Source organism: Sinohyriopsis cumingii, chromosome 18, assembly GCF_028554795.1.
Source record: "Sinohyriopsis cumingii isolate HCF-2022 chromosome 18, ASM2855479v2, whole genome shotgun sequence".
Taxonomy (NCBI): domain Eukaryota; kingdom Metazoa; phylum Mollusca; class Bivalvia; order Unionida; family Unionidae; genus Sinohyriopsis; species Sinohyriopsis cumingii.
This window is the reverse complement of record NC_142978.1, coordinates 22,641,062-22,668,215: the sequence shown is the minus strand read 5'-3', so window position 1 is coordinate 22,668,215 and position 27,154 is coordinate 22,641,062. Positions and strand designations below refer to the sequence as shown.

The window sequence follows — 27,154 nt, the reverse complement described above, 5'->3', positions numbered from 1 at the left end:
TTAAATTCAAGGTAAGGAGTATGTGCAGTCAGGAGCTATAACTCTTATACATTATATCATGGAAGTCTGCTTCATTCAAGGTCTCATCATACTGAAGCCACATGCCCAAATTTGGATGCAATGCCTGATGACTTTCATGTTGAAGAGGCATAAAATTGCAGACTTGTCCCTTAGACTTCAGTGCCTTGTGGACAGAGGCATCAAAGAGGAGAATCCTACAGTAAAGATGGTTATTTACTGGTAGCTGGTTTTGCAAGCATGAAATTTTAATAATAGACTATGTAAATGATATCTTATTGTTGGCCCATTATGATCACACCATTGACCCACTTCATCAAATGGAGGGTGCCAAATGACCCCTTTCTTGCCAAACCTAGCTGCAACACTGAATATGGCTGCATCAGAAGACATCTTGAAAGTCTTGTATGTCAGCATGGTGTTTTCATAATAAGACTTTTTGTCATGTGTAGCTGGTCCTTAATGAAAAACAAATTACATCATCTATATGGATTCCCTTTACATGTTGAAAGTCATTCACAATCTGAAATTGGATGTTCTTGTACAGTCTGGAAAAGTTATTCTGCACTGTTGGCTGCCAACCGACATTGGTATAAAGGGTCATTACCCATTATGCCAGTGTGATTTGGCAGCCAATAGTGCAGAATGAAAGTGCAGCCAAAGCTACAGTCACTGATTTCCAAAGATTGCATGTACTGACTCAAATATTGTACAAGACAGCATGTTCATCATGCTTGGAAAATTATGTTGACTGAAAATTCCACAAGGAAACTTAAAAGCATTCAACCTACTACTGTGACTGGCATCCCTCATACAAAACAAATCGTAAAATAAAGTGGTAATATGCTAATCATGTATCACACACAGATACATGACTCATGCATACCTCATGAAAGGTGAACCTCAGCCAGTGTGTGCCCTGTCAATGTCCACTGACAGCAGAGCTCATTTCTTTAATGTATCAATTTCCATCCTTTGTAACAGAAGTATTTTGAAACAGTATGAGGACAATCCAGTTGAGAAAATCTTGCACTTTTCAAGAGAATGCAGTTTATTACAACAAATTTAAATTTTGTTTTAAATATTTTACACATGTTGCCTTTATGTTATTCTAGATATATATTGGACATAATTTTAATATCTTTACACTGTATATTTAATCCTGTTGTACTGAATTTTTCATCATTTGGAAGGGTTCAACTTCCTAATTTTATGTACAATTTATTTTTATATTTTTTTAACTTAACCTTTTCTTGGCACCACATGTGCTGTGGGACCATAAACCGCTACTACAAACCTGAAGGAAAAAAATGGTCTTAATGAAAGATTCATTATGCATTCATGAAAATCTTGTTATCTCCTCCTGAACAGCAAGTCATATTAACATGGATGTGTAGTTGGTCCTAAATGAAAATAGATATAATGAGACTTCCGTTTTGGCCACTACCAAGGCCATCATGAAAATCTGGTTATTGCTACTCCTCCTGAATGGATGGTCATATCATCATGGAGTTCTGTCTGAAATGATTTTCTAATGTCTAGTCAGTCTTACGTGCAAATGGTGCTGTTCTGACATCCAATATGGCCACCATGTCAGCCATCTTAAAAATCTTGTAATTGATACTCCTCCTGAGTCAAAAGTCAAATTAGCATGGGGATTTCAGAAGAAGACTTCTTTTGATATGTAGTTGGTCTAAATGAAAATTAAGCCACCCAGGCATCCAGTATGGCCACCACAACAGCCATCTTGAAAATTTTACTATTGTTAATCCACCTGTATAGATAGTCGTATATGCATACAGTTTTCACTGAAAGACTTTTTATGATGTCTGGTTTGTACTAAATGAAAATGGTGCCAGGCTAACATCCAAATGGGTCACCATGGCAACCATCTTGAAAATCTTTGCTACTTTTAAATGGAATGTCATATCAACATTGGGATTTTCACCAGAAGACTAATTGTGATATCTAGTGGTCCTAAACGAAAATGATGCTGATTTTATCTGAAATATGGCTGCCACAATGAACATATTGAAAATCTTGCCACTAATCCTCCTGAATGAATGGTGAGATAAATGTGAGGTTTCATAAAATATTTTCTTATGGTGTCCAGTTTGTCTTGAATGAATCAGTTTGTCTAGTATGGCTGCCACAATGGCCAATTTGAAAATCTTATTGTTCAAGAATATCAGAGAGAGTTTCAACACTCATCAGTAAAAAGAAGTTAATGTCTTGTCTTGAAATGCTAAAAATTATTTTTGGCTAGTAGAACATTTTAAATGAAACGCGTGTATATATATATATATATATATATATATATATATATATATATATATATATATATATATATATATATATATATATATATATGCACACACACATAGGTAAATTGTGTAATAGAAGCATTGAACCTAAATTACTTTAATTTTATTGATGTCACTGGACAGGTACTTCTGGATGTAAGCAGAGAGACTCGTACTGTGACAGATTTTTGTAGTGAGCATACATTTTTCATAGAAACAAGCTATGCATCATGTCATTTTCATCATTTTTAAAGTTTCCTCATGAATACATACTGCATTGGCAGTGAGCATGTTTTACATGTCTTACCATGACAGAATATCATTTGGCAAAACGTAAACATTACATTTTGTGGGAATTAAATTAACTGAATTAGCTGCCTGTGCCCAGCTGGCATTAGATTATGTGTAGGGTTTGTAGTGTTGGGGTGGTTACAAGAAGTCAGAATGGAGAGACAAGTGGATAAATAGAAAGACAAAATGTTCTCTACTCTAGAACCTCCCTATCTCAATGTAAGGCTCTACTAGGCTGGATATATTGCACCCTGGAAAGGGCATTACGGAGAGCTTCAAGGGCAATTTGACTGTACTCATTCCAACCTGCTGTACCACCACTAGAAAAGACCAAGTACTCCATTTCAAAACTTTAAAGACCAATGTCTGCACCCATCTTTTTAGATCTCAAACATCTCAAAGAGATCTTGCTTTTATTATTCAAGACCTGTGTTCCAGTACAACCTCAAGATGATCATAAGTTGCAATCACAAGGGTTTGCTGTGCTAAACTTCAAACATTACTCTTTCATTATAGCTCATGTTTGGTTCTTGAAGATCTTCCCACAGAGCAGTTTCCCAAGCTGGTGTGCCAAGAGATAGGCCTGACATTAATTAGTAAAGCATTAATGCTGATTGTCCTGCTGTGCAGAGGCTTTTCCAGGAACACCCCTCTCCTCCTAATTTAGGCCGTTACCCACTTCATTAAAAGAGATGCCTACTGATTTTCTTTATTGCATGTCAATCTAGGTCTCTGTTGACTACAACAGTGACCAAAGTCACTAAAGGCAATAAAATCTGTGAGATGGCAGTTGATATCAATTTTAAATCAATATATATTTCAACTAAAACTTGTAAGGTTTGTGCTACCAGGTAGTCTTCAAGTACAAAATAGAGTATTTGACAGCTGCTCCAGATTGAAGGCACACTGACAGTAATGACAGTTTCATTGATATAATTGGTTGAATTAATGAAAAATAATTCAAAGTTTATGGAAATATTCAATCAGTTATTTAAAACAAAAATTTAAAAAGAAAGATACTGTTAATTCAGAAATAGAGAATTACTATGTTAAGTACTGGTGGATAATGAGTGAATTATGAATAATGAGCATGATCCAGTGCGGAAATTGCTATAATGCAGCTCATTTCAGGTGAAGCAAATATTTAAAGCATTTCAATGTTTTTATTAATTACTTAATAAAATGTGTATCACAAAATGCAAGTGTCCAAATAAAAGATGATAGCAGAATGTAGACAAAGTCAAAGTGGCAAAACTACAATGGTACAATGCAGACAGAGTCAAGGTGGCAAAATTACAGTGGTACAATGTAGATAAAGTCAAGGTGGCAGAACTATGATAGTACAATGCAGACAAAGTCTGGGTGGCAGAACTGTGATAATACAATGGAGACAAAGTCTGGGTGGCAGAACTGTAATAATATGCACAATGCAGACAAAGTCTAAGTGGCAAAACTATCAAAGCACAAGAGTATCTCATATTATTAACACCACTAATGATAAAGTACTGCAAGCTATTTTCATTTGCCCCTTTAAAATTGTATTTTTCCTAATTTGGTGGATAGGGGCACAATGTCCCCTGCCCTTGGAATTCTAGGTCTAACAATGACATTCGAACATAATTCACACAACTTTTCAGTAGCATAGTAATTTCATACATTTATTTTCATAAATTTACCAAGGGAACTGAATCAGGGAAAATAGTTTAGAAAGTCAAGAAAGATGTTATGCAATAAAGTAAGCATTTAGTTTACAATTAGTTAATTAGTAATGTTGCATTAGACATTTTTTACAGTTAGTTGACCATCTTGGTCTATGCTGTTAGGAATAATCAGTAGATCCAGGTCTGCCAATACATTGTGGGAGGGCAGATCAGGGATTTTTGTTCTTTGTAGTTGGAATTGACTTATGTAGGGGTATATGCAGTATTTATTTGCCTATTGACACCATTTTTGCTATGATGTATATATGGATTTTAGAAATATTTCGTAGTATTATTTTGTTTCATGTTCATGGAATCAAGTGTTGAAGCATACAAATTGGGATGTGTGGGTTATGTAGTTATTTAGTACATGTATACGGAGCTCAGTGTTGTAAACAGTTTGGATGGGTGGGTTGTGTGGTTCATGAAGTAAATGTATGTGGAGTTAAGTGTTGTAAACATAAACTGGGATGGGTGGGTTATGTAGTTCAAATAGTACAGGGAGTTCAATGTTCTAAACATAAATTCATATGGGTGGGTGATGTAGTTCATTCAGTATATGGAGTTCAGTGTTGCAGCATAAATGGGGATGGCAGATTATATAGTTCATTTAGTACATGGAGTTTTGTGTTGTCAACATAAATTGGGATGGTGGATTATGTAGTTTATTTAGTAGTTCATGTACTATATGGAGAACAGTGTTGTAAACAAATTGGGATGGGTGGGTTATGTAGTTCATTTAGTAGTTCATTTAGTATATGGATAACAGTGTTATAAACATAAATTGGGATGGGTGGATTATGTAGTTCATTTAGTAGTTCATCTAGTATATGGATAACAGTGTTATAAACATAAATTGGGATGGGTGGGTTATGTAGTTCATTTAGTATATGGATAACAGTGTTATAAACATAAATTGGGATGGGTGGGTTATGTAGTTCATTTAGTAGTTCATTTAGTATATGGAGTTCAGTGTTGTAAACAATTGGGATGTGTGGGTTATGTAGTTCATTTAGTTATGGAGTTCAATTTTGTAAACATAAACTGGGATGGGTGGGTTATGTAGTTCGTATTGAGTTCAGTGTTGTAAACATAAACTGGGATGGGTGGGTTATGTGGTTCATTAAGTAAATGTATGTGGAGTTAAGTGTTGTAAACATAAACATAAACTGGGATGGTTGGGTAATGTAGTTCAAATAGTACAGGGAGTTCAATGTTCTAAACATAAATTCATATGGGTGGGTGATGTTCATTTAGTACATGGAGTTTTGTGTAATCAACATAAATTGGGATGAGCAGATTGTGTAGTTCATTTGTTAAATGGAGTTTAGTGTTTAAAATATAAATTTGGATGTATGGGTTGTGTAATTCTCAAATTTTTACACAAAGAAATTCAATCTGAAGCTCAAAATTCAAAAAGCATGCAAGTCTTTTGTTCTCTTTAGAATAAAAACTATATAACTTTCACAGTTTTCTTAACTTCAGGTTTCTCTACTGAAATCCAGTCATTTTATTATACGATTGTAACTGAAGTATTGTATCTAATTTGGGGCTTTCAGCATGAGTTTTGGGCATTTTTGGGCATTTTGGGCATGAGTTATAGTATGAGTTTGTTGCTAGAAAGTTTCAAGAATACTGAACCTGAGCCCATGCAAACATACTCAAACTCAAATTAGACACAATAATTCAAGTACATCTGTCAGTGAAATTTAATGGTGAAGGAGAGGGACACAAATTAGGAATATCATTGAGTATTAATGTTAGTCAGAGTTACAGACTGTCAGAATCTAATGACTTTGAGCTTGTGCATGAGTTGACTGCTGAAAAAGGTCTGAAAATATTGTGTCAGGTATTGCTGCTGAAGGTTTATTATATTCAATAAATGAGTGACTGTTTCACAGAATAGTTGAAAAAATATACTGTACAGTATTTGTGTATGATGCACATCTCACTACTGTGCATCACATTTTGTGGTTACAGAATTAGGTCAAGGCCAATCACTGACAGGTAGGCTAGGTCAAGGCCACTCACTACCAGGTAGGTTAGGTCAAGGCCAATCAATACCATGTAGGTTAGGTCAATGCCATTTCCAGGTTCGTTAGGTCAAGGCAACTCAGTACCAGGTAGTTTAGGTCAAGGCAACTCACTACCAAGTAGATTAGGTCAAGGCCACTCACTGTTAGGTAGGTTAGGTCAAGGCAACTCAGTACCAGGTAGATATTAGTATATAAGGTACCTTATGTTAGTTATGTACTGGTAATAGGACAAGGCCAAGTAAATTCATTTAATAGCACTAATACATTACAAATTATTGTTACATTGTATTCACTTTTTCTGGCACTAGTTCCCAGTCAAAGTGAATTCGTTCCAAACAGTAAATGGGATCCTTGAACCAAAAAAAGCACAGTCCCAGTCCAATGCTCTAGTCATCATTCAGAATATCATGCTTTTCCTTGTGGTTGATGTGTCTTTGTTGCCCAAAGAATTTTGCTTGGGTGTGACATACCTCATATGTCAAGGAAACACTCATGCCCCTTCCTTTTGCTTGAAGGTCTAGAGCATTCTCAGATGGACAGCTTTGGAAGGGATCACTCTCAGAGTGTGATTAATTCCAGGCAAGAGAAATATCCTACCTAACAGCTTGTCTAGACACGTACAGCAAATCGGTCAGTTCCCTGAACCGGTCAGTAGCAGAGAGATTTTTATAACAGTGCAGAGGTCTGTGGTCAACTTGTTTGCAAGTTGAACAACAAATAGCCACTTTATGTCTCTCCAGCTCCAAACCAGAATGCATGGGTGGTGGATGTCTTTAATCTGAAGTGGGATTGCCTTAACACTTTTCAGAATAATGGCACAAGTTCTTCACATTCAGGACTTAAACATCATGGCTCATCCCATAGCCTCACTGTGGGTCCAACATTTGTGGTTCAGTAGTCTGAACATGTTGGTCAGTGCTCCCAGGGAAGTTACCACTGAGAAGGGATTTGCTGTCACAACAGAATGGGTCATTCCTGTGCAAAAATCCAGAGATTCTCCACCTTCACACTTGGCACATGTGAAATTGATCTATCCACCAAGAGCAGGATTGCAAACTACATAGTCCAGGCAGGAAGACAGTCAACTTCCTAGTGTTGGGTATTAAGTAACTGATGCAGTAGGCAACACAATGATCATATATACCCCACTTTGACCCCCATTTCACATCCATGTGACACAAAAGGGAGGTTAGCATCAGGAGCTTGCCAAATTGGGTCATAAGTTTTTACTTTAAATCAGGAAGATTTTCATTGTCCCAATTTTTAATATGCAAATGGATAAAAATGACAAATATTCAACAAATTTACTTTTCTATATTAAAACTATACAATTTTCTCAACAACTCAATCCTTTCACAGTAACTTATTGCCTTTATTATTATTATATCAGTCTTTTTACAGTAACTTGTTACCTTTTAGACTATTCTTATATCATTCATTTCATAGTAACTTGTTGCCTTTCATACTGGTTTTATATCAGTCCTTTCACAGTAACTTTTTGCCTTTCATACTGTTTTTATATCAGTCCTTTCACAGTAACTTATTGCCTTTCATACTGCCCTGATACATAGTGCAAGCATTTTTAGCCTTTCTTAGTAAATGTAGATTGTTGCTTGGAGTATATATGTGGTAGTCCTCATAATTGTTTTTCTCAAAAGTTGGGAGATGATGTGTCATTAATGGATCCAGGTTTCCTCTGGGAGTACAATTCTACTGAGTCCACAAAGAAGTTTATCTGTCTTCATCATGTGGGTAGATTCAGGTTGCTGACCATCTGCCATAAACTTTTAAGACTGGAGCTTATCTGGGTTGGATTTGGGAATTTTTCTTAAAATTGACTCTACAGCAAAGCAGAATGTATATTGATGTCCTTTTGAACTTCACTCTTAGATACCAACAAACTTTCAATACCAATACCAAACCAAAATGATTCATGCCACTTGAGTGCTTTAATAATGTCTAATCCAACCATAATCCATTGGATGTCTTTAATCCTTTCCAATTACTTCTTGTCACACATGGTATAATCCATCTCCACAAACTTTAAAGTTTTACACTAAACATCCAAAACCAAACCAGACCTGCCAAAAGAATCCAACTAATGTTTCAATTGTTTTATGGTTCTTGAGCCCTTCAGTAACTTAGCTATTATCCACTGATGTATTTAATCATCCCTGAATTGCTAATGATCACACAGTATAATCCAGTGATTAATTTTACATTATTGTCTGTTGAATTAGCAATTAAAGTGTCATGCTTGAAGGGTAAGCTGGCTCACAGTCACATAATCACATTTAGTCTTTACTGGAAATATACTGCTATTCAAAGAAAAGTCAGAAGAAAAACCTGAAAAATATGTTTTGTATGTTTTTGAAATAATTTTGAGTACTTGGGAGATTTCAATGAGTAACCAAAAGGGATGAGAGATGCCCCATATTTCTGGAGGAAAAGCTTCTGGTCAGGATGTTCACATGTATGGGTTGTTGGTTATATCTTTTTGAAGGCAAAGACAGCTTAATCCCAATCATTTTGAGCTATAGAGAAGCCCTCACTAATACTTATAAGTTCTGTACCCTTTATCAGACCTTCATCTTTAAGACCAGATCTAGTACTTTGAGCTTTATGGAACTTTTCACATGTTCTTTGGTCATTATCTAAGCTACATTATGAAACCTTGAATGATGTTTCATTTGAGAACCATACCTTAAAGATGGCCTTCCTTCTCCTCCTTACATCATCCAGGAGAAGGGGTGAAATTCATGCCTTATCTGTGGAGAAGGATTATTATTCAATGGCAAATATGGTTCAGTCACCATTCTTTGTCAGTCTGGCTTTTTGGCCAAGAATTGGCTGACAAGTTCTCAGACAAGTTCAATAATGAGTGAGGGACATGCATACTTTTTAGGCAACCATGGATTTGATTGGCTGGAATTTGTTACCAGTCTGGAAGCCATATTTCAGATCATATTTTGATCAAACTTGCAATAGATATTTATACTGTATCATCAAAATCTCAGTCGAGATCGATAATGATTGAGATCCTCACATTTAGAAATGGTGATCTTGAAGCAGATGGAATGAGCCTGTTAACAGTCTGGATGCCATATTTCAGACAATTTGATCAGACTGGAAATAGAAGCTGATATCATCGGGATCATAGATAGGTTTGATAATGAGTGAGGTCTGTGCAGAGGGTAATTTTGCATCAGATTGACTGAGCTTGGTACCACATTGGAAGTCATAATTCTGATCTGATTTTTATCAAACTGGAATATGGGCTTACATCTTCCAGATCTTGGATGAATTCAGTAATTAGCAGGCTTCACACTTACTAATGAGGTGATCTTGCGTCAGATCAATCAAGTTTGTTGCCACTCTGGGAGTTGCATTTTTTATCTGATTCAACTTTATATATAAGCATATGTGGTGAAGATTTCACATGAGATTAATGATGAGCAGGATCTGTGCAGATAATGAGTGGTTCTTGCATGTGATTGACTGAATTTGTTATTTCTGATCAAAGTTTCATCAGGCTTCATAAATGCATTAAATCATCAGATTTTGCATCTGATTGACTGAGCTTGTCAGCACTTTAACAACTCAATTCTGATCATAATTTTATCGCACTTGGTAAATAGGCATGCATCATCATGACATTTAACATGCTTTATAATGAGCAGGCTTTGCAAATATTGAGGTGGTCTTGCATCTGATTGGCTGGGCTTCTTACCACTTGAGAGACTGTATTTCTGACCTGATTTTAATCAACCATGGCAAATAGGTTGACATCATGAACACATTGGATGATTTTTACTAAGAATAAAACCTATTCATAAGTATGAGGTGGCCTTGACTTTTTCTATATTAATATAGAGACATTTTTGTAAATAGAATTTTGATCAAACTTTGTGAATAGGCTTTTGTCATCAAGATCTCAACTGAGTATGACTGAGTGAAATTCAAGCATATTATGTGACCTTGCATTTGATTGGTTGTGCTTGTCAAAACTTTAACAAGTATATTTCTGATCAGATTGTTGTCAGACTTGTTATATTGTTTTATATTATGTATGAAGCTGTTAGGTGAGTTTGATTTTAAGATATATGCATATTAATGAGGTAATTTTTTATCTGATTGGTTAAGCTTGTTACCACTCGTGAGACCAAATTCCAATTGGATTTTGCTGTGCCTCTTTAAATAAGCTTATTTTATCAGCTTCATACATTGGTTCTTTAAAAAGTGAAATTTATGCATATTAATGAGATACCTTGCATTTGATTGGCTGAACTTGTTACCTTTCTTGCTGCATTACTGAGACTGTTTTTCTCATCCAATTCCTGTAAAACTATATAAATGAATTTATAGAAGTGTGAAATATTGAAACTTATTGGCAAAATAATTTTCGTATATTTTCATTCCAGTATTTTCACATCTGGAAAGTGTATCCTTGCATTTTCACAATAACATTTGGAAGTTGTCCTGTCTCAGTTGGTAGACCATGGGGTTTATAATCCAAGGGTCAAGGGTTCCGAACCCCCAGACCAGCTTCATTCATAAGCCTCAGTATGGCCTCAAGAAATACTCTTAGCGCCAATGTCCTCCGTGAGATACAGCTAATATTGTGTTGAAAATAATATCAAAGCCAATAGAAACAAATCCTTCATTCCATTTTTGTTTTGCTGGTAATTGATGTATTTCAGGCTCTCAGACAAGTTGTTGTTTTTTGTGTCTATATATAATTTCAAGATCAAATATTTCACTTTGAAGCCTTTACATCACAAGGAATTTTTAGGCCATATTGAATTAATGTAAAGACTGCTCATTATCCATGTAATCTTGACTAACTACCTTGGTCTGGAGGCACTGTGTGTATGGCAGGTGTTTTCAGTATTCTGTCTATTCATTTGAAGATTAGTTTGACTAAATAACTTTTATATCTAAAGACACACCTTGAAAGAAGATTAGCTAACCAAAATCTCTATTCTATGATCTTCTGAGATAGAAAGTTTTTGCAGTCATCAATTGCATTTTTCGTGTGCATGTACAATTATTTGTATATAATTGACAGATAAGTGATAAGACCACTGCTTAATCAAAATTGTAATTAATTTCACTTTTCTTTGATCACTTGGAACAAAGTAATGAATTTTAGGCTGGTTTGTTACAAATCCACAAGTGATATTTCGATAGTCAATCGCTGATATATATAATGTGGGATGGGGGTTTACGAAGAGGAAAGATACAAGGGATTAAAAATAAAAAATATTTTTGGACAGATTTGCTCCATTTCTCTGCTCCTGTGTTTCAAAGAGCAGTGGTCGCCAAACTTTTTCTGACCACTGCCCCCTTGGTTATCCTCAGCACCCCCTACTTTACTCCATGACAAGAATTATTAAGCATTAGCACCCCGCTTGGTAATCACACCACCCCAAGGGGGTGGTACTGCCCACTTTGAGATCCAGTGTCATAGAGCATAGAAAATTAGTTGACATTTAATGAGGTATTAAGAAATTATTTATTTAACTTATTACATGATCTGCTTCTAAAGACTTTATTTTATTTTATGACAGGGCAACGTAAAGAATTTTACCTACATGATGGGGTTTTTTTTCTTTAAAAAACCACTAGTTTCTTGCAGTATGTAGTTGTTCCTATCTCAAACTGATAGTGCATATCATTCAAAAAGTCTGGGATCAAAACAGTCCCAGCCTTATGTGCCTTTGACAGGAAATTCAACTCCTTTATTTATGTCACTGACTGTAACAGAGTGTAACAGATTTGCATTACTCAGCACCAGTGCTAGACATCACTATAAACTGCCACACTGCAGACATCATAGCGATATGACTGAAATTTTTTTAAAGCTATGTTAAAAATCCTTATCACACACACACACACAGCTTATTTCATACATTTATAATCGTTCTGGTGGCCTAGTGGTTAGAGCATCCACCTCTGATGTGGGAGGTCTTGGGTTCGAACCCTGGCCGAGTCATACCAAAGACTTTAAAAAATGGTACTAACAGCTATCTTGCTAGGTGCTCACCTATAAGAGATTAGTGTTAGGACTGTTCGGCCTGGTGTCAGGATAATGTGAATGGGTGGGATATCATGCTACATGTCTGCAGCAAGATGCCCTAGTGCTAGACATCACTATAAACTGTCACTGCAGACATCGAAGTGATATAACTGAATTTTTTTTAAAGCTGCGTAAAAAACCTAAATCACACACACTCATACATTTATAGTGATAGGTGCTATCTATTATTTCATGGGTGGGAATGAGTGTGCAAGTGTGTGTGTGTGTGTGTGTGTATATATATATATATATATATATATATATATACATTCATTCATATATATATATATATATATATATATATATATATATATATATATATATATATATATATATATATATATATATATATATATACATTCATTCATATATATATATATATATACATTCATTCATATATATATATATATATATATATATACATTCATTCATATATATATATATATATATATATATATATATATATATATATATATATATATATATGAATGAATGTATATATATATATATATATATATATAAAATCTTCATTACAGCACTTTGTACCCATCGTTGCTAACGAGATAAACTCTCTCAGCTGTTGTAATGGACCAGAGGGATCTGCATTTGGCACTTACATTGCCAAGTAATATTTCCATACAGACAGGTGAACAAATGGCATGATAGTGATAACTACCATTGCGATGGAAGGGTAAAGAGACTAAGGATACAAGTTCTTTTCATTTGTAAAGGTACTAAACAGAAGTTATTTTCAAGCTACAACAACTTTTGGATGATTTTTGTTGGGCTTGATATTGGATTTCATGACGCCAGGATAGTGGTAGAGAATTTATGTCACCAGGATACTAGACGAGATTTCATGCCACAAGGATACTGGAAGGGATTTCATGCCACCAGGATAATGGAAGAGCTGTTTTTATTGGACCTGTAAAAGCAGATGCAAAGAGGAAGAGAAACTTTATGTGGGAATTCTTTCAGTGGATGGGTAAGTTAACAATGGAAGCTATGGATAACAAGTTTGAAGAGGTACTGTGCATAGGAAAGAAGCACCTATAAAACAGAAATTTTCATGGATGTGCAAGTGGGGAAAAAAGATTGAAATATGAGAATATTCCATGTTTCTTGAATAAAAAAAATCATTGATGAAACTCTAAACAACCAAAATTTTCACTTCAGTGGACTATAGGTAACAAGAAAGAGAAATGATTTCCTCATCAGTTAGAATGTAAACTATAACAAGAAGAGGATATACTGTGGACGATAACAGAAATATTTCAAAAGATGGCATGATGATCTTCAGGTTTCAGGTATATGTCCTTTGTCTTGTTTTGTGCTGATGCTGTTAGGCCAGTTACATTTGGAATGTTTTATATATTGTATATGATGTCACAAGCAATCAACTCTGTCGGGGCGAAACTAAAAAGAGTTTTATATATCGTATGTGATGTCACAAGCAATCAACTCTGTTGGGGCGAAACTAAAAAGAGTTTTATATTTTGTAACTGACAATATCTGAAAAATTTGCAGTTATCATCACATTAGCCAAACAGTTAAATGAAATTTATTGCATTCAAAAAAGAAATGTAATGAAGTGGGATCAGACTAAAACTAACATGTTTTTCCCCCAGTCATCTATTTCTGTGCAAGATCATAAGTTTAATAAATATGCATTTCATCAAGGGCTTTATTGTAAGCAGGCTTGATTGAAATCAAGAAAAGATAATTTCATATAAAAAACATGGTAAATTTGAGTTGGCTTAGTTCATTGACCATACTCAGCAAATGACCAGTCTAGTCTGCTTGACTTTTCATTAGAATTCATACTGAAAATTGAGTGCATAATTTGATGAGCAAAAGAGATTTGTTTGCAAGTTTTCTAGGTGAAGAGGAGGTTTTGCATGATAGAAATCATTGGACACTGATTGTTGTTGTTCTCTAGACAAAAATCTTTTAGTAAATCATTTTATACAAGTACAAACAATACTGTCATTATTTTATTGTTGGAATTCTATATTATAATTATTGAATCTGTTATTTTAAGATTTTTCCTGATCTTACATCAGACAGAATAATCTCCTTTGTATTTGTGTGATTCCCACCTGTCACTGTTTTTATGGTTCAAAGCAAAAGGTGTCTATTACTTTGCCACAATTATGTTGTCATTAATTTATAGAACTTTATACACCATGGTGAAAATGTAATTAATGCTTGTATGTATGTGGACTAATTAAGACTTGAATATAGATATCTCTAAGTTTGTTGTTCTCTCCAAATTTCTCAACAAAATCTTCATCCAGCAATATAATTTCACAAGTAAAATGCTTGTATATCACCACTGTATGTAATCACTCGTAAGTCAACTTCAACTACAAGCAACATAGATCTTGATATGCCATCGCATAATGCACCAGCAGATCAGGCTCTATGTTGTTTGTTTACTCACTACTCCTAACAAACTGCATAGACCCAGATCTGTGTATGCATTATGTGACAGTAGATCTGAATCTGTGCAGTTGAACTTCTAAGTGAGTAAACCTGTATGCAGGTATACATGGCCCTGGTGAATATCTCACAAAAAGGACAAAGGGACTGGTCATTTTGGTCAAGCTGTACCATATATGTTTACCATGTAAATAGAGATGCTAAATCAATGACTGTGACCAGTTTGCCTTGAGTCATTGATCAATTTTTTTTACAGTGATGTCATTGTTCTATCCTTACTTATGTAACATGTCAGGATGACCGACAGCTAAATCGACATCCCATTGTTCTATTCTTACTTATGTAACATGTCAGGATGACCGACAGCTAACTGGACATCCTGAGTTAAAAAACAGCATGTCACTAGTAAGAAATTTTACTATTACATTCATAAAGTTAACAAAGGTTTTTTTTAGGTATCATAGAAGTAAAAAAGCAGGTTTTAAAATAGAAATCAAATTAATTGCATGTTTTATGCAAATTAACTTTTTGTTTGTTGTAGCTCAGTTATGTTTTGCTCATAAAAAAGAAAACATACCCCTGATTTCTCAGGTATTTGCATGCTGTAGTTCAGTGTCGCTTAGACCCTTACATAAGACATTGTAAAATATGTGTACATTTTGGGAAACATGACAAGAATCAGCCTAGCGAATAAAATGCACATTTTCAAAGAGATTTGTATAATGCAACTGCTGATTTATTCTCAAGTTAGTATTTTTAAATTGTATGTTCCAAATTATCACATTATTATGTATGATAAATTATTTTGTACCTTACACTATCCAAGAAAACTACTATCCATTTCAAAGCTGAGGTATTGTTATTGTTAAGGATTCAAGTCATACAACTGAAATTCACATTCTGTCAAATTAACAAATAATTCGGGAGAAAAGTCAGTAGTTATCTAATAGCTTTTATAAACTAACACTGATTTTGGGGGATAAAATTGAATTTGTATTAAAGGTTAACCGAGTTTTGTTTAAAATGCTTCATACTTGGAAACTGCTTTCTTATAGCTGCAGTACCATCGTCTTGTACATATACATTTAAAATTTTTGATATACTCCATCTGCCATACTGCTGCTGTAGCTGCTTAAATTAGCAACATGTAATTAATTGTAGTTTCATAATTATACAGTGTTCGTATTTCCAGTCCATGAAAGAATAAATTTTTAATTCTATTTGTCAGAAATCAGGAGAGCATATGCCATAGAGTTATCATCCATCCATCACACAATTGCTTCTTATTGCTATTGTCTTAAACTAATGGGAGGATTTCCATGAATCTTTACACGTACACATTCAGTGAGTCCAAAGTGAAAATGGTGCCCCATGGACATCAAATATGGCTGCCTTGGTGGCCATCTTATGAGTCTTGTTATCACTATTCCTCATGAGCGAATGGTCACATCTACATAGGGTCGTCACTAAAAGACTTTTATGACTTGCTGATCCTGTATGAAAACAGATCAGACCTAAAATACGGCAATCTTAAAAGTTGGTCATTTTTACATGGGGTTTTGACAAAAATACTTGTGTAAAATGTAGTTTTTCCTAAATGAAACAGGTGCTGATCATGCCTCCAGAAATGATGCCTGGATGATCTTATAAATGTTGTTAACGCTAATCCTTCTTAAGGGATTGTTGTAAATAAGTTACTCACTAAACACTTCTTTCTGTGTGTAGATCATCTTAATTGAAAATAATACTGCTATGCCCTCCCAAAATCACATTGGCCATTGTAAAAAATCCTCTTGCATGTAATTTTCATAAAGAGATGTCATGCTTACGTGTTCTTTTTCTTATGCAATATGTAGCTGTTTATACATTAAAACAATGCTGATCCAGCCTTCTAATAGCTGCTGTGATGGATGTCCACCTTTAACAGGTTCATATGGCTATATCCCCAGGGATTTTACACTTGGTAACACTATAGCAGCATGCATTTGGTTCTGAAAAAAGCCTGAAGTTCAACAGACCCCCAACTTGGCATCTTAGTGGCCATCTGAAAATTCTTATCACAGCTCCTCTTGAATTAGTCTTGTGACTGACATGGAATTTTCACTAAAACACACTCTGCAATAGGTAATTGGTTCTAAATGAATTTGGTGCAGATCTAATGAACAACATATCCACACTTTTGTGAAGAGTTTGAAAACATACCTAATTGATATTGTCATCAAGTCTTTGTATTGTATTCCAATCAGCAGGTTGTTAGACACATTCTGATATTAATTTTAAGATCAACTGTCTTGACTTGGTGGAGGGGGTAGCTATACAGGCTTGTGTGTAATAATAACTAAAACAAATACAAATGAAGTTTTATACATTTCCAAACTTACCTGTAGAATAATATGAATGATGCCAGTTAAATAACTTTTTTTATCTTAAAAAAATTATTAATGATGGATTTACCCAAAATAGTATGTGGGCATATCTTGTCAGTTTGAGACAACTTCACTGATCTTCTATCCATGATATCAGGTTCAAGGTCAAAGGTTATGACAGAGTAGGAGTAAAAAGTTTTGTTATATTTGGTATGTTGGAGTGTCTCAAGAATATATGAGATGGTTTCAGTACTCATAAGTTAATAAAGCAAAGGATAGAATGAAAATACTTATCAAGGATTTCTGGAAATTCATTTTGGCCGGGTGAATATATGTCCCTTTGAAGGGCTGTTATCATTTTTTTACTGCCAAACTTTGTGTTGGTTACTGCATATATTACTTGTTATGGCTAAATTATTCTGCTCTTACAAGTTTTCAAAACACAGTATCCTTGGTGATTGGGAATATGGCCTGGACCCCATCTTGTTGAGTGATTTGAAATAGGGCCTGGTCGCATTATGTTTGGGTGCTTGGAAATAGGGCCTGGACCCGATATGTTTGGTAATTTGAAATTGGGTCATTGTTGTATTATGTTGGGCGATTGGGAATAGGGTCTGGAACCATCATGTTGGGTGATTGGAAATAGGGTCTGAACCCGATATGTTGGGCGATTGGGAATAGGGTCTGGAACCATCATGTTGGGTGATTGGAAATAGGGTCTGAACCCGATATGTTGGGCGATTGGGAATAGGGTCTGGACCCGTCATGGTGGACAATTGGGAGTAGGGCCTAGGCCCATCATATTGGGTGATTGGAAATAGGGCCTGGGCCCATCATAAAGCGTGATTGGGAATAAGGACTGGGCTCGTCATGTTGGATGATTGGGAATAGGGTCTAGACCGATCATATTGAGAAATTTTTTAAGTATTGCTGAAATTGGGAAGTCAGCATGATTTTAAAATATATGCCATTAGGAATGGACACCATTTACATTGCAGTTGGGACCTAAGTTTTGACCCTGAGGACCCTACAAATATCCTGGTATAATCTGTATCATCAAATGTGGTCGTCACTAAGCTCTTTAGGTAGTGTATTAAACACCTGAATAAAAGAGACAACAATGAAAATAGGCTACTGTTTCAAAATCCACATGGCTTATTCATCCAGTAATATATCTAATAATAGTCCTTTCGATTCCAAAATCATTTAGTGTATTTGTTTGTCAATAATAAACCAATGTTTGATTATAAACTTTCAAAATACACTTAACCATATTTATCCGGTGACAAGCCTGACCCCACATTTAGAAAACCTCTGTCATATACTATATAAAGATATTTGAGTCTGATTGTTAGCCAGTTTCATTTTTGTATTATTATTTTTATGCTGGCACCCTAGCCTTGTCATGATAAATACTGTTAACCATTTTGTAGTTAATGATCCTACAGCATTCCAACCGAACAGTTTATTTGGAGCCCACCTTGGTGGGAGCTTGATCTAGCTATCACTTCGTCCGACCCATTTCTACATGTGTCCGCACGTAGATTAAATAAATGATAAACTGAACAAATAAGGGGTCTCTTTTTACATTTTAATTCAATTTTAGTGACCAATGCTACTACTCAAGGGCCAAAGATATGTATGTATGTAATCAACTTGAAGATGGAAGGCTGAATTATGCAATTATATAATCAGCAAGAGGTAATTAAAACATAAATGTTGGAATAAATAGTAGGCATTTTCGTAGTCTACAGATTGTTGTTATATAATGTTAGATAATAGATACAAACTGTGACAGACTTTATATGCAAGGGTTTTGTATCTAGCTTTTGTGTATCGCAATACGTATATGTGTTGATCTTTTATGTAATATAGTATGTCAATTTGTTTCAGGATCTTGTGATATAACCATGTCAATGCTGTTAATCAGACTTTAATGCCATGAAAATCATTGTGTTGAGTAATATTATAGTCTCAGGGTATTCCATTATAGATAAATAATATACTGTATATCCTAAATTATATGTTGGGTCCATCTGCAAACTGCATACACATAGATCTGCAGATAGCAAAATGCACTAGCAGATCTGGGTCTATGCAGTTTGTTAGGAGTAATAAGTAAAACAAATAATATATACCCTGATCCGCCAACGCATTATGCAATTGCAGGGTCTATGTTGTTTGCGGTGTGACCCAACTTGCAAGGAAATACGTATGGTACAGTAAATTGTCATGTTGTTAATGTGATAGCAAAAGGGCAAACTATCAATCAAAATACAGCAGCACTTTGTATATAAGATATGTGTAGCTTTCAGACTTAAGGCTATATGATGAATTGCCCGAGAACAAGGGTTGAGGTTTTGTTTTGCTACAGTAATCCCTAATAAGAATGCAAAATGATAAGCCTGACGTATAATTTTGAGCTGCTGTCGTGAATGTGCTTGTAGTATGTAAATGGTTTAACATTTTCCACTCAATTTTATGTATGTTGTCGTTTAAGCAGGATTTAAGACTTTTCAGTGTGATTTAAGAATTGAAACCATTGTTGAAGGATGTAGACTGGAGAAAATTCCAGGTTGTTTCTTTTCTTTCTGACACATGGTATTTCTTTTCAAAGTTTTGTGTTTTTAGTAATCCTTTCCTTCTGTCATTAAATTGTCACTTTGTCATGTCCTGTGACAAAGTGGAAGGGGCATATAGTGTGTGACCCTTGTCCAGCTGTTAATCCATTCTCTCATTTGTCCATCCATCACACAGTGATCACTTTTTTTTCTTCTTCATTTTGGTCAGGAAATCCTCATTGCAAAAAAGGGGAGGGGATGCGTGCTTTCAGCATATTTTGTTTTATATCCAAATAAGGATACATTATAAAAATGTAAGATTATAAAAGTGAATAAACTGCATAAAAAGAGGGATACGCAGGACAGCTACGAGATGTATATCACCTACCCGACCGCTCCGGTGGCCTAGTGGTTAGAGCGTCCGCCTCAGATGCGGGAGGTCATGGGTTCGAACCCTGGCCGAGTCTTACCAAAGACTTACCAAAAAAATGGTACTAACAGCTGCCTCGCTTGGCGCTCGGCATTAAGAGGTTACTGTTAGGACTGGTCTGCATTGTGTCAGGATAATGTGACCGGGTAGGACATCATGCAGAAGATGTCTGCGGCATGATGTCCCAGTGCTAAACATCACTAAAAACTGCCACACTGCAGACAGTTTAGCGATTTGACTGAAAAATTGTTAAAGCTACGTTAAAAATCCAAATCACACACACACACACACACACACACACACACATATCACCTACCCATAGTTAATTTAATTAATCTGGTCGTCATTATTCACTGTCTTTTTCTCCACCACCAACCTCATTTATTTTTCTTAGCAAATATGTCGTTGATCTTTATTCACGCACTTTGTAATATAGTTGCTTATTTTTTTTAGTCAGAGTCGTATTCTACGTCTTCACACCTCCCATCCCCCCAATCATTTTCACTTATTTTGTTACTGAACAAAAATATTTATAGAACCTTTTTTGTCGCATGTATTAGCGTGCATGTACTGTAGATTTTGATACTTGCTTGATGACTGATACAGAAAAACAAGATCTGAAAGAGTAGAAAGAAGTTTTCACACGTGGAATCGTAAATTTGTGAACATTTCTTTTTCTTATTTATGCATTATTGCGACAGTTGTAGCGCTAATGGGGACTCTTGTCCGTCCACAATAGGTTGCATTAGGTCTGTTTTCATATACAGTGATTGGCCATCTATGTTCCACAAACACGTTTCCAGTTAGATTTCTTTTTGCTGTTTCTTTAAGAAGTGAGTGTTTAAGACAGTTATTTATCCCCATATATATATGCTTCATGGTAACCAGGAAATCACATTCCGTGTTGACTCGCTTATAAGACGAATCCATATGCAAACGGCACAGACCCAGATCTGCCGGCGCAGATCTGAGTCTGTGCGGTTTGTAAGGAGTAATCAGCTGAACAAATAACATAGATCCTGATATAAAGGCACATTGTGGTACGACAAAATCAGGGTCTGCGTTGTTTGCTGCTAGACTCGACTTGTACGCGAGTATAGACGGTAATGGGTACCTACAGTTTATCCTAAGAAATGCAATAGCTTATTTATACATGGTAAAACTTACTATTTTTTATATTCAGCATGAACACTTTTTATATACACTTACTCTTATATACTTATATACTCTTGAGCTGTGATGTTATCCATCTGTCAGTCCATCCCTCCAGCTGTTACTAATTTCATTCCTGCATAATACCATGATTTCTCCACCATGCACTGTTGCCATATTTTGTGGCTGGCTTGAACTTGAAAGAAGTCTGTCATTGTCATGGTAAAAAAAGGTCAAAGGTCAGGGTGACTGTGACTGAAATAAAACTGGTTTTTGCATAATAACTTTAGAACTTTTGTTTGCAGATCACATGCACGTTGGATAAGAAAATAATGAATATGTTTGATTTTGGGTTCAAAAGTTAATGTCACAGTGTTCGAAAGAAGACAGTTACTTTTTTATTTAATAAGTTCTAGACCACATATCTTGATCAATGTTTGCGGAGGTGTTGCAGTTAAAAGAAAAGGTTTATTGATTATGGGGTCAAAATGCTAAAAGTCTTGTTCAGTATAACACAAAAGAGGATTTGCAGAGTAATTTGTGTTGTAGAATAAATTCCTTGAGCAAGCTTTTATGGATGGCTTGCACCTAGGATAACAAAGAAACCCATAGCTTTTGGGGTCTAAAGGTCAGAGGTCATGCTCAGGTAATAAGAAAAAAATAATTGTTTCAGCACAGCAATCTTAGTTTAGGACCGCATACCTTAATCAAAGGTCGAGGTCATGGAGACCAATTGGTTAGTAATCTCAACAATGCCCAACGATATATTGATGGCTATTAAACACGGTCGGGTGTATACTATGCCATCCATGATATTCTTAATAAATACATTGACAAGAAATGATAATGTCGATGATGTATGCTATTAATTAAGGTGCAATATTTTCAGTTTAATGCGTTCGGGGGATTTTTTTTTTGATTTTTTTTTATTTTTTTTTTAAATTTCCTAGCAAATTGTGTTCCCATTTTGGTATTCACTGAAGGACAGGGCTCAAATTCAGGGATTCACACCTGTCTAGACATCGCTGAACGCTTTGATCCCTTCCTTCCGCATACAGTTTACTACCACAGCGTAATGTGTGCTGACATTGATCTGTCTTAACGTGACATATAGACATAGGGCATTTACCTGTGTCTGTTCACACTGGAGACCGATAAAATAAGAAACACGGACTCGGACTTGTTTACATGCGGCTGAAATGGACTAAAGCCATAATGTAACAAACATTGCCGTAGGTTTTATTTTATATTGAGTGCTTTACGTGCATTTGAAAGTTTCTCCAAGAAAGACGAACATGGTACCTTAAATACTCGTGGGAAAAAGAAAAAAAAATTAAACAAAAAAAAAATCTTGGGAAACAAAGAGATAGGATCAGTGTCGCATTTTTGCCTATACAAGATTTGCAGTTGCTAGTTATGACTTTCGTCTTATCAAGAAATTTCAGCATCATAACTGGTTTTCTTTATATTGTCTAGTAAACTACGCTTTTTTGGTTCAGGATTGGATAATATGTATACACGTAATCAGTTAACATTAACAGTATAAGTTGATGTGCTTGCTTGTATCTTTTAAGCTTCTACGTTGCATGATCTCTGAATGGGGAATACATGTACATGAATTTAATACATTTTTTTAATCGTTAAATTACCAAATGATTCTGGGGTGACAGTATTGTATTTCAGGATTTGAGTAATTTAATGGTAAATGTATTTTTAATGAGACATATTACGTGTTCACGAGAATAATATTACCAAAGTTGTAATTATCAACTACTTTATGTCACAAACAGCGTCATTACGGCATAATTGCATCAACTTGTCTCACACTTTATTGTGCATTTTACTTAAGTTCCGCATAATTTATTGCGCATTATATTTGCGCATCACGGATACCAGTCGTTTTTTTTCTTCTGTTAAAAAAAAATAAATGGAAAGTTATTGATACCAGCTCGCAATCATCGCGCTTTGACTAACTAGCGCGATTCAAAATCTTATCTTCGAAGGCGTTAATACTGAATTAATTTTGTCCCAGCTTTCGCTTACAACAGTAACACATTTCCTGTTCTCGCTAATTCACAAATAAATAAACATATTCTATCTTAGTGAAAGTACTGAATCTCCAAGCCTAGTACCCTGGTAACCTAATTCAACTCACCCGAACCCGTTATCTGTTCCATTAATGTATTATAAAATACATGCTCAGCAGCATGAAAATTGGTTTAGTATTAAACGTTGAAACGCAATGTAAAATAACGGCAAAACACAATCGATCAAACTATCAAATAAAGCTTCTCTGAAACACACGCGATCTCTCACCGTAAATCTCACCTCCATCTCGTACATAATGGCCGAAAATGACTACTGCATAATCACACTTTAACAAATGACCAGTACTTTTATCAGTTAACATAGTTGTGACTATTATATCAAATCAAAACAAAAACAAACAACAACAACAAAAAAAAAAAACGAAACAAAAACAGTGGCGACGCAATTGGATATAGCTGATTTAATGCTATTCCTTTATTGCCAACAGGCCCTGCCCTAGGGCAAGGCGAACGGGGCAACCGCCTTGGGCCCCGCGCTTTCTCGCAATGCAGGTTTTTTGCTTGGGGTCCCGCTCATCGCTTTTGCAGCCTTGGGCCCCTCACATCCTACGGCCGGGCCTGATTGCCAACTTATTGTTGTACTTCAACGATTTAGAATATCTACACTGGTATGGGCCAGTTCCAGCCTGCCTGGCCTCTTGCGGAGCATTATGGGAGGCCAGGGTACCAGGCTACAGAACTGTCACACCGTTTTCCCCCACGATGCACCGCGCCCATGACTCTTCCCAAGATCTTGTTTTCCCTGCTTGTACAATCTTTTGCCGGTAACACGGTACTAATTCTAGTCAGAAATGGAAACCAGTCTATAAATGTATGAGCATAAAATAGAATACATGTAGGTTTGTAGTCTATCGTTGGTTGATAATAAACTTTAATGAAAAGAATGTTTTGAGATATTATCCTTTTTGTAATTGGGAAGAACAAAGACTATGTTCTATTGATGGAATTTCAGTCCTTTTACAGACGTAACTTGTAACATTCGTTACTGACAACAGCTCTTGATTCTTTATATGCGGAATTGAATACACGCTTCAAAGACATGTAGATCATAAAGATGCCGTGGCTCACATAGTTTTCTCCGCGCAGGAGTTTGCATCAAAGTTGACCTCACACACACACACAGATATATATATATATATATATATATATATATATATATATATATATATATATATATATATATATATATATATATATATATATGATAATGAGCCTTTAAAAACTTGTCGCGTTTTAATACTATGGCGTTTGCATTGGTTTATTGTTTTTGTTTGCTGGTTTGTTTTGTTGGGTGGGTGGTTCTTTTATTAATCTCAAGGATGCCCTTTAACCCAGGAGACTTAACCGAATGTGGATACATACGACAGCTTGCTCAGTCAATATATGATACGCTTACAACCATTTATTTACATTTATCTGGTCTCAGCGTTATGCTTCTCTAATACTTCAGTTTACTACATTTTTTTAAAAAGTTTATTTACTAGTATTTTATTTATTTCAACAACATTCCCTAAACGAAGTTACGCCCCAAATCGTATTCTTCAGCCTCACTTTGACATGTTTCAGTCTTTCTTTAACCTTGAAAACGTAATATTTTGTCTTAAAAATCAAAATAAAGCCTACTCTATTGTCTTCATTGATTTCATCCTTTTCTTCAGTTTGTGCTTTTTTATATAAAAAAGAGAGAAAAAAGAAGGAATATATTAGTTTGAATTATCTTTAAAGTTTAATCTCGAACCCATGTTAATGTTAACAAGCAGCTGTATAAGTACCATCTGTAAAGTGAGTGACGTTAGGTAAATTTGGCCCAAGTCTCGAGGGATTAAAGTAATGTGCGAGATTTCAAACTGTCTGAAAACACACAGATAAGTCCTTGAAAACATCTACCGTTAAAAAAAAAAAAATAAAGTTGCTGGCAAATGTATTTTCTGTACACGATTTATGTGGATCTGTTACGATTTTTCAGTTTAAAATCCAGTAAATTATTTCTGAAGCTTTACACACACACACACACACACACAAAAAAAAACCAAAAAAAATTGTACGCGTAAATCAGTCCTCTTTAATAATTAGACTTTCGTGTACAATATGTTTCTTCGTGAAAACTAAAACCGCTGGCACATTTATTTTTCTGTACACGATTTATGAGGATCAACTGCCTTAAAAATGGACATCAATAGCCAGATTATAAAATGATTTCTAAGACATTAAAACTAGGTCCATCTCAGACTCAAGCTTTTAGACTGGAGGCGGGCCAAGTTTTATGACGGCGGAACCAGGATTAACTTTGACAAACACTGCAAACAACATAAACACAGATTTACCATTACATTGTTCCAACAAATAGCGGTTATATGCTGTTATCTGTTAGGTGCGTGTTGAACACAAGCAAATTCAATAATTTCGAATGGATGCACGATCATGACACATGTACATGCATTTCCCTTAATTCCATCTCATTTCTGTACCTTCAGATTTGAAATAGATTTTTTTCTTTTCTTTGTTTTCTTTTTTTTTTTTGTTTTAATAAAAGTAACGAAAAATGCAATTTTGAATTCTGTGTTTTCTGTTTCGCATTTTCAGTTGTTTGTTTTACCACTGAAGCATGGACAAAGCAGTATCATATTTAAAACAAATTTTTACTCATTTACTCTGAAACATTAACAGGTGCAATCATTCTATCTGATGGATGCATTCATCATTAAAAGTACCACTCATTGCAAGCAACAAAAAAAATCACACTTTCCACAACATTTTCACATTCGACACCATTTCTCTAATAATGTTTCTTTAGTCGGAAAATCTCATTCGTGCAATCGTTTTGATGACCTCTATTCCCAACCAGTCCCAGAAGTTCTTTTAGGTCCTTGTTTCATATAATGGTGGAACGGGAGAGACGTTGCATTCTGGGGAAAACTAGATTGTTATAGTATGTTCTTACTCCTTTTTTTTTTCTTCGGTTTCTTTCTCTCTTTTGTGTGAAACTCAACTACCCTAGTTATCTACCATGCACAATAATAATAATCATTCTAGGTCTGCACATGGATCTAACCAGCCTTTAAAAAAGACCCAACACTCTTGTTCCATATCAGGCATGTTCACATGTTATGGTATTGATGACCGTATTTGGAAGTATTCTGGTTACGGGGGGTGGCGGTGGGGTGTGTAAATTTATAACATTAACAACTGATGAAAACCTATTTCCTCTTTTGGGCGATTAAAAAAGGAGTCTTTTTTTCTTCACATCAACCGGGGGCATTTTAGAAAACGTTCCAGGATAACTTGCTTTTCGCGTCCTTTATATGTAAAGAGGAAACTGTTAAAGAAAAGAAGGCCTTTGTTGAAACCACATAAAAAATTACTATTCTGACTTCAAGCAGTTAAGAGGAGATTCACCTAGTTAAAAAAAAAAAAAACGCATATGGAACTTTATCTCTTGTCTTTGTTTTTAATATTTCTTTCACCTAGTTGTTAGAGCGTCCGCCTCAGTTCCGGGAGGTCATGGGTTCGAACCCCGGCCGAGTCATACCAAAACCTTACAAAATTGGTACTAACATTTGCCTCGCTAGGCGCTCAGCATTAAAAGGTTAGTGTTAGGACTGGTCGGCCTGGCGTCAGGATAATGTGACTAGGTGGGGCATCATGCTACATGTCTGCGGCATGATGCC

At 35.3% G+C, this 27,154-nt stretch overlaps 1 protein-coding gene across 1 annotated transcript in view; it reads left to right on the top strand.

Annotated features, from left to right (window-relative positions):
• LOC149776213 (uncharacterized) overlaps window positions 1–26,034 on the top strand; it is a 138,890-nt gene extending 112,856 nt beyond the window's left edge. The window contains exon 7 of the mRNA XM_089942617.1: window positions 12,964–26,034. Coding sequence (XP_089798743.1) covers window positions 12,964–13,056 — 93 coding nt within the window. The 3' untranslated portion in view covers window positions 13,057–26,034. The remainder of the gene's footprint in view (window positions 1–12,963) is intronic.
• Window positions 26,035–27,154: the final 1,120 nt, after the last annotated feature.